The sequence below is a fragment of the Taurulus bubalis genome (assembly GCF_910589615.1).
Source record: "Taurulus bubalis genome assembly, chromosome: 2".
Classification (NCBI taxonomy): Eukaryota; Metazoa; Chordata; class Actinopteri; order Perciformes; family Cottidae; genus Taurulus; species Taurulus bubalis.
This window is the reverse complement of record NC_136590.1, coordinates 18,212,169-18,234,569: the sequence shown is the minus strand read 5'-3', so window position 1 is coordinate 18,234,569 and position 22,401 is coordinate 18,212,169. Positions and strand designations below refer to the sequence as shown.

At 42.6% G+C, this 22,401-nt stretch overlaps 1 protein-coding gene across 1 annotated transcript in view; it reads right to left on the bottom strand.

The window, feature by feature from the left end:
* Positions 1–22,401, bottom strand: part of cacna1g (calcium channel, voltage-dependent, T type, alpha 1G subunit) — a gene marked incomplete at its 5' end in the record, with an annotated part of 203,919 nt that overhangs the window by 40,076 nt on the left and 141,442 nt on the right. The window contains 9 exons of the mRNA XM_079214082.1: positions 1,048–1,240; positions 1,453–1,542; positions 1,695–1,820; positions 2,878–3,004; positions 9,041–9,225; positions 12,139–12,207; positions 16,672–16,789; positions 21,411–21,511; positions 22,135–22,314. Coding sequence (XP_079070208.1) covers positions 1,048–1,240; positions 1,453–1,542; positions 1,695–1,820; positions 2,878–3,004; positions 9,041–9,225; positions 12,139–12,207; positions 16,672–16,789; positions 21,411–21,511; positions 22,135–22,314 — 1,189 coding nt within the window. The remainder of the gene's footprint in view (positions 1–1,047; positions 1,241–1,452; positions 1,543–1,694; positions 1,821–2,877; positions 3,005–9,040; positions 9,226–12,138; positions 12,208–16,671; positions 16,790–21,410; positions 21,512–22,134; positions 22,315–22,401) is intronic.

Here is a 22,401-nt window from a genome sequence, read left to right as displayed (position 1 = left end):
GATTGATTGGATACCCTTGGCAGACGCCTCCTGAAAAAGGAAGATCGAATTCCATCTGTATTTCTCAAGAGTTGATGGAAACATTTCTATTGTCAAAGAAAACGATCATGTCATATAGACGGCACTTTAAGAAAACAATAATGTCCACTGCTCCTTGTAGAAATTTAATGAAGTGCCTTGGATTAAGCGGGTATAATGTATAGGCGCCAAATCCACAAAAAGGTCTAATGCTAGCATATGCTAGCACTGGCGTTTCTGCATAAAGGAGACAGTGGAAAGTATAAAAAAAACAAACCAAGCAGTTTGTCACCAACTCGTATACAGCCAAAGGGGAGGGGGAACGGGCAGGGAATTAATGCTAACTCCTACAAATCTCACCCAAATGGATCTCAGATCTTAGCGACAGGACAACTACTGGGGTAAGCTCTTCAATGTCTTGCAGATTTTAGTCTATCCGCCCCTTCGGCTGTACTAAACCACATGCAGAAGAGGGGAAGGGAGGGAGGTCGTCTCGTTTTCGTTTGTGGTGATTGAATGACCAACAACTCCCCCTCCCTCTAGCTCTGTGTACCCGCTACCATGCAAGCCCTGTCTGCCAGCACTCACTGGGCATGCTCCAAGGGGCCATCCCAAGCACAACGTCTACGGAAGACCAGGCAAGGTAAGGGAGCAGGGGAGGGGGGATGCTAACGCCAGTGGTCAGCTGTTCTAGCTCTGCAAACCGGCTGATTATGGAAGCTTTTCTTAAACTTGATCAATTTGTTGCTGGAGTTGAAGAAGAGCCTCCACAGTCTGGAGCAGAGTCTGCAGAGCCATAATAGGTGACCATTGGACAAAAACTGGCTGGAGGGCCTACAATGAAAGGAAAAGGGAAGGTTCTACCGCAGAATAGCATCTGTAGTTGGTACTAGCTTACTAATTGCGTTCTTCCGAATTCGGCCAAACCAAATCAAAAAGCAAAAGAACAAAAAAAAGGCTCAGGCTCAAATCAAGCAGGACTCAGAAAGATGTGGAAAGACTACCGACCAGCCAGCTCCTTCTCCTTACTCCGTCTCTTTTTCTCCATGCGTTTCAGTCTCTTTTCCTCCCTGAGTTTGGCCTCGGCTGCCTCCTGGTGGCGCCGACACTTGTGGAAGTTCTCCACCACGACGCCCACAAACATGTTGAGCACGAAGAAGGCTACGATCAGCAGGAAGGAGATGAAGTAGAGCAGCATCCACGGGTTGTGGTTCATTACGGGCTGAAACACACACAGGGTACAGAGGCTTTTCATAGACATGTACAGCGGAAGCCTGCTTTGCCTTCTACCTTATAAATAACTGTTGACAGAGTAAATATCTTTGAGGGAGATGGCCCCAAATGATTTTCTTCAGCCATAGCCAAATGGTATGAGCTATGGACCTACTTTACTTTAAATGTGTGCTTTTGTGTTAAGACTTTGAATGTATTTACCTGTTGGTCAACTCCTACAGCGTCTAGTCCGTTATACATAATGTCTACCCAGCCATCTTTTGACGCCAGAACAAACAGAGACATCAAGGCCTGAGATAGAGAAAGGAAAGACGCGGTGTGATATAAATACATACTACACTGAAATGCTCGCCAAAACCTAATATTAAAGAAGTGGCGGAAAAAAAATAAACGTTTATTTACGCATTTATTGACCAGAAATCTCGGCACGTCTGAGGCCTCACCTGTCCCAGGTTGTCAAAGTTGTACTTGTGTCTCTCCCATTTGTTTTTGTTCAGCAAACAGTCAGACTTGTTGGTGATGTTCATGACTTCATCGCCGACACAAACAAAGAACTTCCCTTTGAAGAGCTAGAGGGGAGAAAAACACAGACTTGTCCGTTATTTATTACGGTGAATCTCAACAGAAGAGTGGGTCATAAAACCAAATGGACTGAAGTTTGTGGAACATTTGGTTCCAGAAATGTCTCATATCATCTCATATAAGTATATTTCCAGAAAATTCCTACACCTTAAAAAATTTATAAGATTTAGTTTTTCAGGGTCAAGTCAGGTTTTTATTTCCAGTTGGGCAACCTTTTTATTGATAAAGAGTGTGTTGGTTTCCAGTGGCAGACATCTTTTTAGCTGCAGTGAGACCAGTTGAAGTGTGCGGTGGAAGTTCAACTCCGGTACTGAAGCGCGATTGAGAGGTTTTACTGCTCGGGAAACAGGGCGGAGAGAACAGCAGAAACACTTTCCCAGAACTTCCTGTTTTCCAGGTAGCCTTGCAGAAGGATTTTTGTTACCTTTAGACAGAGCTAAGATGAGCTACTCGGCTGCTGGCTATGTACATTAATATTTACTAGCTGGGGTTCGGGTCCTCCAAAAGCAGTACCTGGAAACTCAAGTACAAAAGTGAGCAATGTCTGCTTGGTATAAAATATATCACAAATAAATCACATCAGTGAATAACCACACTGGAACTGCCAACATTTAGCACTTTTTCAAACACCGAAGGTGCAGACTATTTATAAAAATAAGCAACTTTATTGAGTGATGACCCCTTTGTGACACGGCTTTACTTCTACATCTGGTTTATGGACATAAACATGTTGATAGGCAGGAGCCTGAAGTACGCCATGGGCACGTAGCTTGTTGGGAGGGATTTGACCTTGGGCTGTTAGCCATGAAAGCTCAATTACGACCAGATACGCGTATACATAAATGTGCTAGTGTATGAATTATAATGTACAGAGTGCAACTGGGAAGATTTTTTTTTTTGTGTGCTGAAATACCATGATGCAAGTACTACCAAGAGGAGAAAGCTGTTGCGGGCGTGGTAGGAGAAGGATAATGTTTGCCTTCCACTGTTGTTTTGTATTGTGTATATTTCTGTTTATGTATTCTCCTCACCCTGCCCTCTCACCTGCACTCCCAGGATGCCAAAGATAATGAAGAAGGCGCAGCAGATGACCACGATGTTGCCGATGGGCTTCAGTGACGACATCAGAGTCTCCACCACCAGCTTCAGCCCCGGGGCTCTGCTGATCACACTGAAACACATGCATGCGATTGGATGTTAGTGCTTGTGCAGGGCCCTCTTAGGTCGCTCACGGTGCAGCCTGTACAAATGGAGCAGGTATCCCTCGCCGTGTCTGCACACACACTTTCTTGGTTTCCCTTGACCCAATCAGAAGCCCTTCTTCACATTTGCACACATTCCGCAACATTTCAAGCCTAAAAGAAAACACCTGTTGGCCCACAGACAGGTTCAATTATCTTAAAAAAAACAACAACAACAACAACAACTCTTTCACTTCTCTTTCAGCCTCCTTTCCTTTCTGCAGTCAAGGAAGCAGACACATCCAATTTAGCCGACAGACTGATGTTTAATTAGTGTCAGCATGGCACCCGGCACTGCGCCGCACTGCAGTTGAGCTTCTCCGACAGGGTAGAAAAAAAAAAATCACACACACAATGTAAAACCTGCCAGTGCACACACGCCCATCTGCACAGGGTCTCACGCACAAAAACAACACGTGTATGCGTACATACATGAGCACGCACGCACATGCAAACTTAAGATGACACATGAAAAAGCCAGAAGAAGAAAAACAATGCAACACAGGCAAAGAGAAAGAGGCTGTTGCTGTGATATTCTGCTCTGCCTCCGTCCGTCTGTTTAGTCTGTGTCTAACTTGTATGTTTTTCCCTGCACACACGGCTGAGTGAAGGAAAAGCCAATAGCAGATTAGGAGACGACCTGACATAATGAAAGGGGGCGAGGACCGACCACCGATCAATAGACCCCATCGGAAAAATAATGAGCCGATGGCTACGCCTCATCGCTTTCCACTTTGATATTCTATTGAAGACCACGCCGGGATGCAGTACCACTGCCAAGCTACAGAGGGCGCTGGTGTTCAAGAGCCGCGGCAGCATGCGTCCCCTGCTGGGAATAGATGCAGTTCTGTGCTGCTGTGAGAACATGTATGCATCGGCTCGCTCAGCAGAGGCGAGGATTGATGTCCGGTCTAAGTGTTTTTGTCTGTAGAAGACTCTGTTTGAGCAGTTATGACATATCTCTGTGCAGTAGAGTAGAAACACAAAACCCTGCACGAATTGGTTGCAGATGCTTGTGGAATCCTTTTTTCTTGGAGGGGGGTGTGTCAAATGTTTAGCTAATTTTGATGTTTCAAGTTTTTTATTTTTTGTGCATTTGTATCCTCTCTTGCTCCTGATCTATTCAACTAGTCAACCTTTCATGTCTCGCTAAACAGTTGAGAAAAAAAGAAGTGAGAGGAAAAAGAAGCTATGGAGAATAAATGTAGAAACTGAGAGAAAGAAAGACAAACGTACATGTCTGGGAAGCCAGTGCGTACTTCAAGGACAGAAACGCATCTTTTACTGTTTAATCTAGGGCTGCAACTAACGATTATTTTAATAATCGATTAATCTGTTGATTATATTTTAAAAAAAGCATTATTAACCTCCAACCCTTTATTCAAAAGCAGAAGTGACAGTGCAAATTCACAGTGCAAAGAATCTTCAGAAAGTGCACAAACAGGTTGCTCCTTGAACATCCCTGAGCTGTTAATTAAAAAAATTCAATACACAAAAAACATACACATGTATGCAAAACATCTGCCAAATATATAGGCATGTGAGCCCTTTTTTTTTTACTGTAATTCCTCCTTGGAGCAGAGGCTGCATTTAGCATACCCTGCTTTATCAATATGTATGAAATACTGGGACAGTGGAAAGCTGTACTGCCTCCTCTCACGTCTGTTTTGATCTCAATCTTCAGGCTCAGCTCCAGCTCATCTCAGCCCTGCATCAAGCTGCACTACATATAGAGTGTCCTCGTCCTTAAACTATTTCATTCTGAAAAATGGACCACATCATCTGATAAATATCTGGCCACAAAATCCCGTTGTTGGCTAAGCCCAACTACAAGATTTGATTCATTCTACTTTGAGTAAAAAAAATTATAATCTGCAGCCCGATCCGCCGGTGTGCCGGTTTAACGTTAACGAGTGACTGCGTGAACTAAATCAGACCGGGGGGTTACGGCATGTTTCACCACGTTACGTTTTTTTCCAAGCAAGCCTGAACTGTAACGGAACATAAAGTAACTTTAACGACAATACACAACCCAACAACGTTAGCTAACGTGATAGCAAGCTGACTAGCTTCCATTAAAAACAAGTTTGAGGGAAAAGAAGACACTGTAGACATCTTAACGCTGATTGGCCAAGACTCGACACGTCACATCAAAGATGTTTTATTACGAAGATCACGACCTCAGCTTTTCCTCAGCAATCTCAGAAACGCTGGCAAGCCAGTTGCTCTGCTCTGCTCTTTTTTTTTCTTCTCCGCGACTTATTGAATGGCGTAATAATCGCGAATCGATAATGAAATTCGTTGCCAACTCTTTTGATAGTCAAATTTTATTGATTTTATTGATTCGTTGTTGCAGCCCTAGCTCAATCCCTCAGATCACACATGCCTAATACCAAATGTCCCCACGCATTGCTGCTTTTGCATATGAAAAACTCCTCAGCCAACCTCTCTACCTCTTTCAATCATGTTCTGCTTTTGAGCTCCGCATTGACAAACACAAGTGAAAAGGCTTATTAAGTAGGGGAGCAGGGGGAGAGACGAGCCTCTCATGCAGAGTCAATGCACTCTGATGATGAGGGACACACGCGCTGCGGTAGGTTCTTCTCCATAAAACTCTATTTGCACATGCCACACACACAAAGATAAAAGAATGGCGGGATGAGCAGGAGCTGGACGGAAGGAGAGCCAGGGGGAGAAAAAGGCAGCGCCTCGCTATTTCTGCTTTACCTCTACCGCATAATTTTCATAGCAGCTCCCTGCATGTCCTTGTTTTGAGCGGGAAGGAGTTAACCCGCCTGTCTCCCTCCTCTATCCGGCGTGTCCCTCGCACCGAGGAAGGAGAACAACAAGTGGCAGACGTGTTCCCACAGTGCAAACACAGTATGTAATTAGGAGACGCAGGGAGATAGAAAATAGGGAATAGAGGGAGGAGGGGAGGGCTGGTAGGTGAGCGGGGATGTAGAGGGAATAAAGAATGAGGCAGCAGCTATTTCTTTATTTTATCTGAACTTAATCACCTTGCTGTGTAAATTCCTCTCCTGTGTTTCAGCCTACACCTCCGCTCTTCTCCACCACTCGCAGCTCTCGTACCCTTCACTATTTTACCAATGGAAATTACATTGTTATAGACATTACATCAGTTAAAGACATTACTTTTAATCCCACATCTTTCAGGGTTTTTTTCAGAGAGAAAACACTGGATTTATTGTTGCTATTTTTAGTCAAAAGACTTTGAGTTTAACTTGATTTGATTACCCAGAAATGAGCCCATTAGCAACAATTAAACTATTCGGGCTGCTGATTTGCAATAGATTGCACTAAAGATGAAGATGGAAACTTAGTTAACTGACTTTCACTTTTGTTAACTGACTTTATGAATCAGCAGGCCATGTGATAATGTGCAATATTAACTTTGGGTGAGAGGTCTGGCTTCATATATGTATGTAGACATATATGCATATATGTCTGGCTTCGATAATGGGCAAACATAGGCAAACAGTTAGCCTACTTTGCATATTTTTTTGGGGGGCGGGGGGGTTGAGATGCAACTTTAGTTGGGATGAAAAGCCAAGTCACAACAGTGCATCTTAGGTAACTATTAAAAAGATTAGGTTTGTGTTGTTGAGTTTGGCAGAAGCACTCGTACAGTAGTTCCCCCAAAGGAATGTTTAATCGCTACTTAAAAAGAAACACAGTTTTAATGGAACCCATGCAATAATTCGACACTGTGTTGACCGGACTGAATTATCTCTTTAACAGCGTTTTAAGTACCTGCAGTACACGGTTACCAATGCATATGGTATACCCACAGCAGCACACTAATAGCTTAATATGCTGTAGCCCTTAATGCTGGGCTTCTTCTTTTGGATTGAAAGTTAATAACTACCTTATAAAATGATTTTAACAGCATAGCTGGCTTTCATGTAACTCATCCGCAGCCTCAGCGGAGGAGAGAGCCAGGCAACCAGGCTCAGCTTATTCTTCTTTCTATTCCCGTCCTCTCCTGTTTCATCCTCGCTCACTCTCTGGCGGTCTTTACAGCCTCCCTAATCCTGTTTCTTTATGCCATTTTGCATTTTCCTCAAACTGAAGACACCACTCCTGAGAGAAATGGTTGCCCTTTGCTTTTAAGAATTTATCCGGCCCCCACAACTGAAAAATGCCTTGAATTCCCACTTGTAATGGCCTCATATTTTTTTCTATTTCTATCTAATTTTAAAACCTTCCTAACTCGACATTGATGCAGCTTCGGTCCCGCTGCCCTCCGGGAATTAAACGTGAGAATTCAGCAGCGGTTAGAATCAGGTGCTCTTTTCAAGTGCTCAGTCAGTCATCGTGGCACCAGATCTAATTAGAAAGCCACTTGTTTGACAACAAGTGCACTCTTTAATGTCACATTAATGTGCCATTTACGAGTTATTTATCTGCAGTAATCCGGCACCACAGTGGTAACCAAACCGCACTCTGAAGTATGTAGGCATATGCTGTTTGAATAATCTGCTTACCATTCTGCTGCTGCTTGATAGCATTTCAAAAGGCCCTCCCCACTCATGCACCTATCGGGGTGAAGTTATTATCATCGCTCCCCGCAATTATCATCACTCCCCGTTATTATCATCACTCCCCGTTATTATCATCACTTCCCGCTTCCTGTTAAACTGGACTCCGCGTTTCTGCTACTTGTTGTAGCGCTCTGCTACTTGTCAGAATCAGAAACTGTTTATTTGCCAGGAATGTTTACACAAACGAGGAATTTTTTGAGGCAGAAGGTGCATACATTAGACATGAGACGTTAGACGAGACAAACAACAATCAACGACAACAACAGTGCAATGGGTATTACATTAAGTATAAGATAAAGTGCTCAGACAGACAGATAACATTAATGTAAGTGTATGTTAAAGTGACGTGTGTTTAAGTTAAAGTGTATGTTAAGTGACATGAGTGTTTAAATATGAAGTGTGCAGGGGAGTGCCCAGTAAGAAGAAGGAAAAGACAGAAAAATAGTCCTGGGGGTGACAGAGTCAGAGCAGAGGGGAAAGAATGCAGCCTTGGGGGGAACCGATGCTGATGGTCCGAGAGCCTGAGACGTGTTTCCCCAGCTTCACGTGCTGCTTCCTGTCAGCAGCGTGAAATTATAAATGATCATAAATTATGATGGTGTTTGGCTGTATTTGGTACAGTCCCATTTCCGACCCAACTGATAGTCACATTCACTTTTTTACATTACGGCGACTTGATGGTCTGATGTGTGACGGAAAAAAGTGTCACAGTATGAAGGGGAAGGAACAGCTTGAAGGCAGGGAGAGTGAAAGAAGATTTCACTTTTGTGTCAAAGGTGAAAGCTATCGAAGCAAAGAGACAGGAACGATCAGCCGTGTTTAGTGGGTAAATTTGGCAGGGAGAAAATTAATATTTAATTTGTGTGCTCTTCCCGAGGACTGTGATGAATATTCAAAGATATGGCGAATCCTGCAGAGCTCCCCTCCAACAGATGAGATAGCGAGCATACGTCTGCAAGCCGAGTCGAGTGTGACACGCACGCACGCGCACGCGCGCGCACGCACGCGCACACACAGGTGAGGACTTTGTCTGATATATACAAAGACACACACATATTTGGAGATCTTAACACAGTTCCCAAATTGGTGATGATTTCCGTACAAATAAACATAATTTAAAAAGTGCAATTGTGTACACGCTGATAATAACACACAATACAAACGCACGCTTGACTAAATGCCTGCACACGCAAATAAAATACACACACACATACACACAAATCTACCAAAATCTCCAAAAGGTTGCACATGTCAGAGCTTGTTCCACCTCCATCTCAAAACAAAACATCCACATCCGGCGCTGTTATCATTCCATGATTCCTGGCCCTTTAATACCTACCACAAAGCACATCCAGCTATACATTTTTCGCCAAGTATCGTGAGGCGTCCCCAGCTGCCACTTACCGTAGCGGCCTCAGGGTCCTCAGCAGCCGCAGCACTCTGAGCATGCCCAGGATCTTGGTCCCTGAGTTGGAGAGGAGAGACACCAGAATGTCGATAACGGAGATCATCACCAGCATCCCATCCAGAATGTTCCAGCTGCTCCTCAGGTAGGATTTGTGCCCAAAACACCAGCCCAACGCCACGATCTGGGAAACAGAATGGGACGTGTGAGGCACGGACTGGGACGAGCAGAGTCACAGCAGATAGCGCGAAGGGTGAATCACTGCGGTACCGATAAGGCTGGGGGTGTATTTGGAATAAAATAACAACTCCAAAAAGAACGGCATTAAAAGATATACCAATCAGTGATTCAATGTCTATTTTTGAGTACGCACTCGCAGGTCTGTTTGTTATCAAGTCATCTTTTGAGCCAATGTTTAGTGTCCTTTGAGCGAGGCTTATTGACTTTGGGACGTGATTGTTGGCAGCGAAAATCGCGAAAGCTGCAAGCTTTTCCAAGACCTCATTTTTAATTCCATAGGTTCCACTCATCATTTATTCTGCCCATAAAGCAAATTGCATACCAGAAGCAAAAAAAATAATAGAGACTGGCTGACTTGTTTTTCTTTTCTTTTTGTAGCTCAAACTTATTAAATCAGGCCACGACAGCTATTTTTGCTTCATGCATTTCTTAACATCTAATGTAACGGAAGAGATGAGAGCGCCAGAGAGGAACAGGGAGATGGATAGAAGAGGATTTATATTAGTTGATGCTAATCAATGCATAGCAGTATTTACTGTATGTGAGTGGGAATCATCAAAGGGGCTGATCACACCTCATGAATACAAGACAGATTTCCGCGACAGTCCGGACAGCTTCTACCGAAGGACCCTTCCCATTGTGGTGCATTTCATTGTAATGCATGGATTTGAGGGTTATAATCCTCCGTGTTGTGCAAGTTCACACTTTGCGGGAGCAAGCTGAACGTTCAGTGTACACAGGTTTTAAAGAACAAGTTCACGTTCACTGTTCACAGTTTTGTTCACAGTACCAACAAATTAGCTAGTTCAGGTTAATTGCTTCCTGTTTTTCTTTTCCTTCTGACCTTAAACTTGTCGGATGCTATGGTATTCAATTAGTCTTATTATTAATCTTAAAATAATATTAAAAAAATAAATAATGAATATAACTTATCAGTATGCCACTTTACCATTATGAGGTCATTTAACCTCTGTATAGTTTCCAAACTGTGTACACCTCTGTAGGCTATATATATATATATATATATATATATATATATATATATATATATATATATATATATATATATATATATATATATATATATATACACACATACTGTATATATATATATATATATATATATATATATATATATATATATATATATATATATATATATATATATATTAAATATTATTATTATTATTATTATTAAAACATTCCTGTTTGCATTCAATTTACCCATCTGATTTACTACTTTATATATTTGTTTTAAATTCCTATTTAAGCCCTACATTTTTAACTTGGATTCTCATTTTGCTTTTAGGTGTGTGATTTTTTTCTTTTTCATATAGGCCTATATATTTAATGAGCATTGTTGGAGGGCACAAACGACTTCTTCGGTGTAGTCGTTGCGCATATGGAAAACAGTTTTTAAATCTGGCAGGCACACGTGATAAGAGCACACAGAACAGCACCCACGGGTGGAAAGGAAGCCACTCTGGGACTTTTGTCCTCCAGGAGTGGCCCATAAGCAATAATTACCACTGCTCAGAGGTCCAAACAGTGTTGCCCTCTTCCCAGGTTATATGGCAGCAAACACCCAGTTTGTAATACTAGGAGCCGCTGCTGCCGGGAGCGAAGCTCTTCACCTCCGGCCGGAGCTTCCGACTGCAGCAAAGCCGGATCTGGGTCTGTCGCGGCCCAGGGCCCTCTGAGTCTGAGCTGAAGGAGTTTGTGATGGACCTGCATGATTTGGTCTCATCTGAGCGTGGAACTTGACCCGGTGGCACCGATGACAAGCATTAAGAATAAGCAGCCAATGTGCTCGCTGACGCTCTCATTTACTTATGAAGGTCACATAGTCATCGGTATTGAATTGAGACCTATTCATAACCGGTTAAAGGTTCCTCACAGTAGCTTTAAGTTTAAGTAAAGAAGCAAGTACTTATTCATATGATATCTTATGATTACATCGTTATTATTATTCATATCAGAATCAGAATCATTTATTAACAGTAATTTACTGTTGTTGTTGGTGTTGGTGAAGTTAGTTTTAACTATAGACTGACTAACTAGGAGTGGGGCCCCATTCAAAAATACCACAAAGTAAATCTTGGATGATTATTATGTCATGAAAGAAGAAAAAAAAGCAGCATTCTGGGATCAATTTACAACTTTGCACTACACTTCAAGAGATTACTTGAGACTTAAACGATACAACCCAAACTGTGTGTGTGTGTGTGTGTGTGTGTGTGTGTGTGTGTGTGTGTGTGTGTGTGTGTGTGTATACGTTTGTGAGCCCGCACTGACACCAAAAATAGAGACAGAGGCTTTGAATGAGAGACACCAGTGAACTCTACTCCCCTCTGCCTCCGTTCTCTCCTGCCTACGCCTGCATGGACCTCAATTCAAAGCCGGTCCATTTGAATACTGGCGAGACAATCCTCCGCTTAGCATTACGAAACAGCCCTGAGAGCGTGTGTGTGTGTTCCTCTCCTCCTCCTCCCTTTTAACTCTGTTATCGTTTTTATTTTCTGGGATTATAGTGCATGTGGCTATCAGGCAGACTCAGTATTTTCTCTGCAGCTTAGTGTCTGAGAGTCTGCCACTGGATTTCTCCACTAAAATGCGCACACTTGCGAGTGAACGCAGATGTTTAATCTTGTTTTCTTCCCAAAGCTCGAGACAAACGATGAGGTGTGGTACCAAACAATCCTGAGCTGCCAGCTTGCATTCTGCAGCGTAAGTAGTCCCAGGCTTTAGCGTACTCAAGAATTAACAGAATCTTTCACATCATGTGGAATTGGGATGAGGAATGGAAGCCAAGAGAACGATTTTACAAACTAATGTGTCGATGGAATGTGTCTCTCACCTTTATAAACATCTCAGCCACAAAGATCACCGTGAAGATGTAATTGGACAGCTTCAGGAAGATCCGCTCCTGCAGTGGAGAAGTGAGAGAAAACCGGTTGAGTCGAGGAACTTGCTAAGAGTTCTAAAGATTTCATAATGCACATTTTTGTTCCGAGCATGTTTTTCTACCGAGTTTGTTCTTTGTCTGCTTCCAAATTGATCTGAATAATGTATGAGGGAGATATTTCTTCGCACACTATCTGAAAAACATCTTTGTACAAACATCCCTGTTGCACTCGCTAATGATGGCTGTCAGGCAATTATAAAGTTTACTATTTATTAGCGCTGCAGGGAGGCATCTAATCACTCGGCCTAAAATCCTAAAAGTTTTCTTTTACCCTCGGAAAAAAAAGAAAATTTTCAGTCTTGCGTAGTGCAAATAAACTTGTCAGGGAACAAGTGGCATTGTACCACCTATGGGAAACTTGGCGGAATGCGCCAACACACGTTTTCTTCTGATGACACCGCCAAAACCCTTTTTTGTATTTCCACCAGAGACAAACAGTCAATTGACAAAAGCAAGTGCCATCAGTTTGTATTGTGGGCGTGTATGTGACTATTACATCTCCATCCATACGCATATCCCTGCACTCCATGCTTCCCTTTGGCCTGAGGCAGCATGGCTTAGTGCTGTGTGTGTGTGTGTGTGTGTGTGTGTGTGTGTGTGTGTGTGTGTGTGTGTGTGTGTGTGTGTGTGTGTGCATGCAGGGGAGGATGGGATCCTATTTATTGAGCTAAACAAGGACTGAGAGAAAACAAGCAAGCGAGAGAGGATGAGATCCTCCGACTGCTTATTTACTCTCCTTCCCCTCAGTCTGAGGAGACACGACCCCCCCCCGTCCTGCCACTGAACGTCTGTGTACTGGATGCGTGCGTGTGAGCAGGCGAAGGTGGCTGCCTTTCCCACGGCCTCTGACTACCATCACCCGAGTTCCAAGGAACACGGAAGTCACACACACACGCACACACACACACACGCACACACACACACACACACACACACACACACACACACACACACACACACACACACACACAATAAAAACAGAAATGGCAGTCCCGCAGCGTTTTTCTTTTCTTTCTTTTTTTGGGGGGATTTGTGCGGCATGCCATAACGAGACATGAAGTCACCAAGTCAACTGTTTGGCTCAATTTGCTGACAGTCCAATCACATTCTGGCAAAAGGCTGGGGATTTAGGTGGGTGTAGCCTAATTATGGGACCAGTTGAAGCCGAGCAACTTTAGCTGTGGCAGCCAGGTGACACAAATACACCTTGCGAGCCAAATTATTGCATGCAAATAGCTGTAGCCATGATACCTAGCGAGCTTGCGAAACTAAGATAACACTAACTTGAAGTTATATAGTTTGCATATGTGTGCGTATATATGGCCAAATGGATTGGAAAAATGTCTGAAAAATTGGAAGAAACCATTTTCAAACTAGCTTTCTGCTGTTTGAAAATGCAGTGCAAATTTTTTCAATAATTGTCATTTCAGATATCTAGCCTGCAAAAATCTAATCTTATTTTTCTTCCGCATGTGTGCTTAAATATTGACTAATAGAAATGAACAAAATGATTAATATAAATCTGGCTATTTTTTTTTATCTAGGCTGATTAAGAAATAACATGCTAGCTACAAATATGTTGTAAATGACAGAAAATTGAAATAAATAATATGATTTATTTTAAATTTTGTACACAAACTTTGTAACTTTAGCTGCGGAAAAATAAACAAACATTAGCTGGATTGACGAAATACAGCAAGTCACTAGCTGTATCCATTTTTAGGTTGCCTACAAAATTGAAGCAAGGTATCAACTTTAATTACTTTTTTCATGTTTACCTAAATGTTGGCCAACTGAAAGAACTGAAGTGATAATTTGCTCTCAAATAGTTAGCTGAAAAACTGCATGTAAATTGCTATAGTTCGCCATTTTAGCCAACGGTCTGACCAAAATGAAGCCCAGAATATACTGAAGTTTACTGTGCTTTTTCCATACGGACACTTACATTATGGCCTCCCTCCTGCCTGTCTCTCGTTCCTCATCTCTAATAGTGGAATTAAAAGAACCGCAGGCCCATCCGAGCTGCTCAATCTAGCTCGGCCTGGTTTGAAGTAATGCTCAACGCAATGGCAGAGACAACTTTACTCAGTTGCATGCCAGTGGAAACAATACCCGATACTTTACACTTCCAGCAGGCATGGGCCTAATCTACAAGGCATTGTACATGGAAGGCACAGTATCTCTCTCACATTTAAGAATAAGGAGTTGAATGTGCTGCCCAGTGAAAGCAATAATGCTTTCACTGTACAGCAGTGCGTTGTTACATAACAATCTTGCTTAATGCAGCATTACATTATGCAACTACAAATGTTTCCTGTATTCCCGAGCAGCAGAAATCCAACCATAACTCCCGGAGAGCTTTCGTCGCAGTCCAATGTCTCGCGCCATCTCTCCATCTTCATGATTTGGAGTGGAGGCAGAAAACTTAAGATTGATTGTGTTTTACACTGCTGATGCCGATATAATTCAATTTAGAAACTCTAGAAGGTGATGTATTGTCTCCTAGCTCAATTAGGAATTACAAATCATGATAGGTGGGATAATCATCCTTAATCATTTCCACTGAGCAACAGGAAGACGGTATCCAGGCAACCTCTGGCACCAAAACCAAAACAGCAATGGTCTGCGAGCCAGACACAAAGTGTTTAACATAACTTCCAGGACGCTAAACTAATTGTTCAGACTGCATTCCGCACTCGAATGCTGAGACTCAAACACGTTATCTCTGTCACTAAATCGATCAAATTTATATTTCAAGAATATACAGTGTTCATTGTATTTGCGTTGTATCTACATACGAATGTGTGCAGAGGCGAGAGGCTAGAAAATCATCCCATCTCTATATGAGGCGTGTGTGATCTCTCTGCCCTGATTAGGCCGATTAGAACGGGCTGGCCGTGGGATCGGCCCCAATTTGTTAAACATCTCCCTTCCCTGGACATTAGCCACGTACAACGACCCGTGGATAATTGAATCAATTACGACGCCACTGTCTCCTCCGTGTTTCAGTCGCAGAAAACCAGCAGAACGGAGCGTACCGGAGCGAGACCGAACCGCAATTAGGCCCGTCCATGGAACACGTCGCTCAGAGGGGGACCAACTTGAGAAAAAATTAGAGAAATCAAACAGTGATAATTATTGTGCTCATGGCCAGAGCAGACTGGCCGGTGTTCAGCCAGCCCTCCTCAATCTGAAGGCATGGTGCATTAGCTGAGGAGGTGATAGTGTTGATGATGCACTGCAGTAGATGCGGAGGGGGGGGGGACACATTGCCCACAGCTACTGGCTCACAGTCGAAAAGGAGTGGATACTCGCTCACACAGTGTTCCACTCCTTTTCTCTGCGGAGAGCAAACGACGGAAGTAATTCTGTTTTGGGTGAGTGTGTGTGTGTGTGTGTGTGTGTGTGTGTCTTTAAATCTATGGTAGATAGATAGATAGATAGATAGATAGATAGATAGATAGATAGATAGATAGATAGATAGATAGATAGATCGATCAAAACCTGTAGACCCTTTTTGGCGTAGCTCGAAGGAGCTTCATTCTACCAATCAAATTTTTCATGATTATGTCAATCAATCTCCTAATGACGTCATGCCATCGTTTTCTCTATGTTTTATTTTGTATTCAAACATTTAAAAAAATATCGGTCAAAAGCACCTATTTCCTCCTGTCACACACTATTGGGGGTTAGAGCAGGGGTGGGCAATTAATTTTCCCAAGGGGCCACATGAGAAATTTGGACCGTTGTGGAGGGCCAAACCAATTATGAACTTAATTCAATTAACTCAATATTAATGTTATTACTTTATTAAAAAACTGTAAGTTATATGGTTTTAATAAGGCTATGAAAATAATGAAAAAATGTAATGACTTAGAGTGCTCTGCCATAGTGGATCCGCGGCGGCTTTGTGCGATTCATTTTCAATCTGGAGGCGGAGACTGCAGCGCGAGGCTCCTTGGGAGGCAGGGGTCTCGCGACAGAAACTGCATAACAATACGCTTTCACTTCAGTCTCCAAGTCGGCAACACTGCCCGTAGTGCAGCTGCATAAGCGCGCGTGTGCGTGCACACATAAATAAATCGCCTTCAAAGTAAAAGCAGTGCCGTTTGTATTGCATTCATGGCGTGCACCTTATTTATTTATTTTTCATTTTTGATTGACCTCACGAGGGCCAGACTGGGAGAGCCGAGGTCTGGGTTAGAGGCACAATCGGTAGAGGCACAATCGGACACAAATTACCTCATGTTTTACACAATGTGCACATTAACTCTAACTTTTGGAAATTAATAATACTTTTATAACTATAATGTAATATATTATATATTTTTTTACATTTAAATAACTGATAATGGTTTTAGTAGAAATAAGTTTACCTTTTTGCTATGACGGTTGTTTCTAACAGTAGAAATACTCAACACTTACGACAATGGTGATGCGAGGCCTCTCCATGGCGATAGTGATGCAGTTGAGGAAGATGATGAGCAACACAATGTGGTCAAACATCTTGTGGTTGATGATCCGGTTGCACAGGACCCGAAACCTGAAAAGGAATACAAAAACAGACACAGAAATGTAAAACTTCAGTGACACTGGAAAATTGAAATTGAACTGAAATTGATTTTGCATTTAGGAATGTAACTAAAACGTAACTAAAACAAACAAGTGTGAATTTGGAGACGGTAAAAAGAAAGATTTTTGTACTTTATTTTTTTGTAATTTATGTGAGAAAACCATATCAGGCACATTATATTTCAAAACAGATTTGTATTTGTCTTAAAACATAACTGGAGGGGACCTTAAAGTAAAAGTAGCAATACTGCAGCATAAACTTAAATAAAATACTCTTTTACAACTAAAGGTCCTGCACAGAAAATGTCTCTTTATTTCCCCACATTGACTAATGGGGCCAACAATTTATACAATTGGTCGCGCATTGAGCGAGAGCGCTGCAGTCGGAAGTCTCTAAACGCGCAGCATTGTTTGTTATGTTATGTTTAGTTTTTCTTTGCTCCCATCTCCCTTCCCCAAGTTGAAATACAATATCTTTTTCTATGCACACAAAGGGCGTATTCAATCTCTCATAGTTTGTTCACAAATTTGCACTGATTTATAGAACCTCGGCAGACCAGTCCAGTATCCGGTGTGACTGGTCTGCAGTTCGTCCCAGGTATGTTCTATAAAACCTGTTATAATATTACATACTGTAGAAGGACATTTACTGAAACGTTGTGAAACTTAATCAATGAAAGACTCCTACCAGTTCAACCCGAACTGGTAGAGTCATAGTGTTCTACAGCTCATATGACCTTAATATGAATACCAGACCCTATTGTCCTTGATCTCTAACGAATCCTTTAAAAAATAAATACGTTTAAACTTATTTTCAGCATAAATATGATCAAAAGTCCAGAGTCTGCGCAAGATTCCCCAAAAATGACTCCTCGATTGCTCCCCGAGTTTTCTAATTGTATTGTTCGTTTCCTTCCCATCATCCCACAGACTAATACTGCACATCTCTAGAAAGATCACGACCTAAAGCCTCTACATCTCTAACAATAATCAGAATAAACACAAACATTGACATGTTAACAAGCATATTCAGTAGAATTAGGAGTCATTAATTATGACTGACTTCCGTTACCAGACATGAAAGGTTTCCTGGCTTTTTTAGCTCACGACAACAGGGAAGAAAGAAAGGGGGGAACGCTTGCTACACGTGGCAATGGAAGGGATTAAACTGTGCATCGATAATTATGCATAAAGTATACAGACTGGGATGAGCTAATTCATCTTTGATATCTGCATGTCAGATCCTTGGTGCTAAATAATTCATAAGCAGGAGGGAGGACACATGGAAAAACACACACCTCTGATGCCAGTTCCTCCTTCAACTTTTGAAGCTCAAAAGGTCCCCGAGACAAACACACACTCAAAAATCACTTACATCTTGATGCATGTATGCTTATATGAAACAATTTGTTATTTGCGTTGACCGTATTTACTGACCTTTCCAGTTTTCCGGTATCAATGCTTTTTTTTTTGCTTACTACGGGGAACTTTCATGTTGTGTTGAATTTGGCGGCCCCTGCCGACAAAAGCGATAGTGCTCCCGAGCACCAGGGACGCTTTAGACAACCTCTCATATTGACACAGTGGCACCAATGGCAAGTAGGAATAACTATGTAGAAATAGCAAATCATCATCACTGTATATTCATATAGAAGCATCAGTACTGCATTGAGACTGTTTCATAACCTGTTAAAAGTTCCATTTAGTAACTTTAAAAATTGATTTCTGTTAGCTTTATACTTTTTAAATGTCACTTAGTGTGTCCAAATACTGCTCTTGTGCAATTCTGTATATTTTGACACTTTCCTTTCAATATGTTTGCTGATTTTAACATTGCAAACCAACTGATAATATTCCTCCTCAAAATTAAAAATTAAAAAGTCTTCTTGGCGTCCCTTTGCTGTTTTTGCACTGCTCCTCCAGGTCACTGTAGCAATGTAGAGGGTCGTGCGACAAGTTCTTTTGGATCTTATGCCGAAGACGTTCGGGTTTCTGTTGCTGCCCGGGCTTTACTTTGGCCTGACCTCTTTGTGTGGAAGGGCGAGAAAAGATAAGCACATGCTAACTACCCAGTTCATCTTCTGTGCATTCCAAACAAACCAGAGACATATACCGCACTACTTCCTGTGTGCTGGCTGATTGCTTTCCACCAAAGAGCTGACAGATGGCGAGAACATTTAATGTGCTCTTCAGCTATCGGCTGCACCACTGTTGTGTTCTGTCATTCGTGAGTGGAAAGTAGCAACACAGAAAGTATAGACATAAAAAAATGCCACGTATCATTACTTTTGCTATTTACTGTAACTCTTAAAACTCCCCGCTGTCTATTTGTTCTGTTCTCATCTGTATCTCGTACTGTGCTGCACAGATGACCCCCGCCCCCCCACAGGGTTCAATGTAGTTCCACATAATCTGATCATATACTGTATGAGGGACCACGTGCACATCCCCCGGTCCCCATGTTGATATTCCATTGTTCTTACACAGCCCAGTCTTGTCTAATCCCAGTGGCTGCATCCCACTCCTCCGCTCATTGAAAAACGTCCCCCGCGGTAATAATCAGTAGCAGCAGAAAAACAGCAGAGCACAAAGGCAGGTTGAGGTGAACTCGGGTCCATGTGAAAGCCGCTGGACTCCAGCCTCCCACTACACTGCTGTCTCTTGATGTAATTGTGAGCACAGGCGGACGTCCGCGGCGCCAGAATGGGTGCCACGCAGAGCCCGTGTCCTCGGCGTCACTCTCAGCGACAGCCAAACCTTGCAGCCCTGCTGCGATTGAAAAGCGTGCGAGAAGCCTGCTTTGAGCCAAGACCCCTCCGTTTTCTTAATACTCTAACAGAAGCAGCCTGCAGGGAGCTTTTCCTATTAACCTTCTCCAAAGCATGTAATACGGCTGACAGAGAGGAGAACCATCCAGCACTTCTGAAACAGCTCTGGAGGCTTGCTTAATGCAAATCAAAGGGAAACATTTTCATACTGATATTAATGTTGGCTGCCTCCCAATTATTTTACCTTTTAAACTATAAAATATGGACGTTTTTGCAGGAACAAATGTCTTTTTGTTTGCCATGTTCACGGGATGAGTCCATATGAACGCCCCTCTCTTGTTGTATTCAGTACTTCGTAAGAAGGTCATTCTGAAGCGTATGCTAAGAAGAAATGGCGCAATGCAAGTTAATATTCGGTACATGATATAATGTATTTTATTGATATTTCAATGTGAACACCAAGCCCATTGCGCGCAATACTTGCCCTAACCACAACCCCCTATATATTCCGATGGTTATAAGTGGGTACTCGCCAGAACGGAGGATATACCCCGTATTCCTGGATAAACCCTCTTTTCAACCACTGAGTGCACGTATCCTCAGCTACCGACAGTTAGCATTTTAAGCCATCTGCCACATTAGAACATTCAATATTTGGAAGGTCCCATCCTATAGTTTATATTCCGCTTAGAAAGTGTAAGCTCGTAAGCTAGGCTAACTAGCTTCCACTTGGAAAGTAGTAGCCAGTTAGCCTGCTTTGCTAACTTTCGCACCAATTCTCACTCAATGTGACTTTTCATTCCTGCGACTCAAACATCTGCTGAGTCATCGGTAAGCTTCCCGTATTGTTATGTCATCTGTAAGCATGCATGCTGCTGTTAGTGAAAAGTGATATTTCAGACTATTTTTAGTTCCCACCCCCACAAATGCCGTATTTCTACTGCCTGGTACCAGGTACTACCCACAACTTCAAGTGAGTTGAGTCAAGTCGGCACCAAGAAGTGGAAATAGGCTAAATAATGTCTTGCAAAAATTAAATTACAGTGACTATATTGTCAGTAGTAGCCAAAACAAACTACATTATGTAGGGCCACATATACTGTAGAACAAAAGAAATACAGTTTATTATTTTTGTTATTGTCATTTGATGTTTAATTAGCATGTTGCGACACTGTGGCAGCAGGCTGGGGCCATCGTGTTGCTTCGTGTGGCCTCCACAGCCACGTCCACTAAATAGACAACAGAGACACACAGATCAAAGCCCCAGAAGGGGAGGAGGAGAGAGGGAAGAGGGGTGAAGGAGGGTGGGAAGCGATGGATTCAGCACAGGGCTGAGATAACATGCAGCACTCAGTAGGAGAAGCTGCCTTCCTCCCTCTGCTCCTTACTCATCCCTGACATGGCAGAAATGTGCAGATAAAAGAGACTTCTGAAGGGAGATTGTGGGAGGGGAGGGGAAAGTAGCTGGGAGGGGAAGGGAAGAAAGAAAAAATGCTGTGCACACATTGCAGCAAAAAAAAACACTCTGTCATTACAGTCAGTCAAATGCAACGAGAAAAATCTTCTTCTTGTCAAGACGTCGGTTCAGTCTTTTCCTGAACACTGATAACGAAAGTTAATCGTTTCAAAAGTGCTATGGACTCGTTTTTTTTATTGTTTTTTTACATTTAATTTAATTTTAAAATACAGAACCAAATGTACCCCAACTGCTCCAGGGGGATGCAGGTCATTAGTGTTTGTGTACCCACAATTTATCAAATAAAAAGAAGCTGTGAGAAGTACAGAGACAGAGTTATGGAGATGAACGAAAGGTGTGAATACTACCTCGACTCTGGAGGGAAGAGGTAGAGTGACCAGGTGTCCCTCTGCCGACACCACTTGGGCTGCTTCTTCTCCAGCCAGCGGAACACTCTGGGAAAACGACCCTGTAGGGAGCAGAAAATGTACAGCACATTCAGTATTCAAACGCTCACAGTTTCCTGTTGCATATTGGGAGCAACAATTTCACTCCACTGAAGCTTTTGTTTCATACGAATGAATAAAACAAGGTTTGTCAAAAAAAATAAGCCACCTACAACATCATCATATATAGTAAACTGATATAATTGTAGATTATCTTTTAATCTATTCATATTGTTTTTGTCTGTTGCTTCCCAGTGGTGTTCCTTACGTATTCTGACGGCAAGGTAAAGCAGTGAAAATGTTCGAAATACAGAGCACACTAACTGATATAGATGTTTTCCGTAGGCCTTTTGAAGGTGAGTAAATGTGTTTTTCTGCTGCTCCCTTCCACAGCTGCTTTACCTTGACATCACACAGACCATTTTAGGACGGAACTGAAGCCGTTATATACCAAAATCCACGATCAAAAACATTCATTTGACCTCCCAGAACATACAACCTGAAGGAAAAACTAAGCATTTAATTTATTTCCAAAATGAGCACAGCTAACATTGACTCAGCTTGTGCCAGCGTCTCAGCTCTACGTCACTAACCGCAACCGGTCCCGTACAAGAACAAGCAAACATGCACACGTGCATGGACTGACCAGGTTGGCCTCCTCCTCTGCATTTTCGTCTTCCGTGTTGTCCTCCAGAGAGACCTGAGTAGGGCCCAGCGATGACGGAGAGCCCTTCCCATTGCAGCCGCTGTGCTCTGGGGGCAGTAAGTGGCCCGGTGACGGGGGTCTGGAGCTGTGCATGCTGGCTGAGCGGTACAGGTAGGGCACCTACACAGGGACAGAATGCAGTTACAAGGATGCCGTAGTCTCATTATCTTAGACTGTGCTGTGTTGGTCTGAATAACACATCATCGT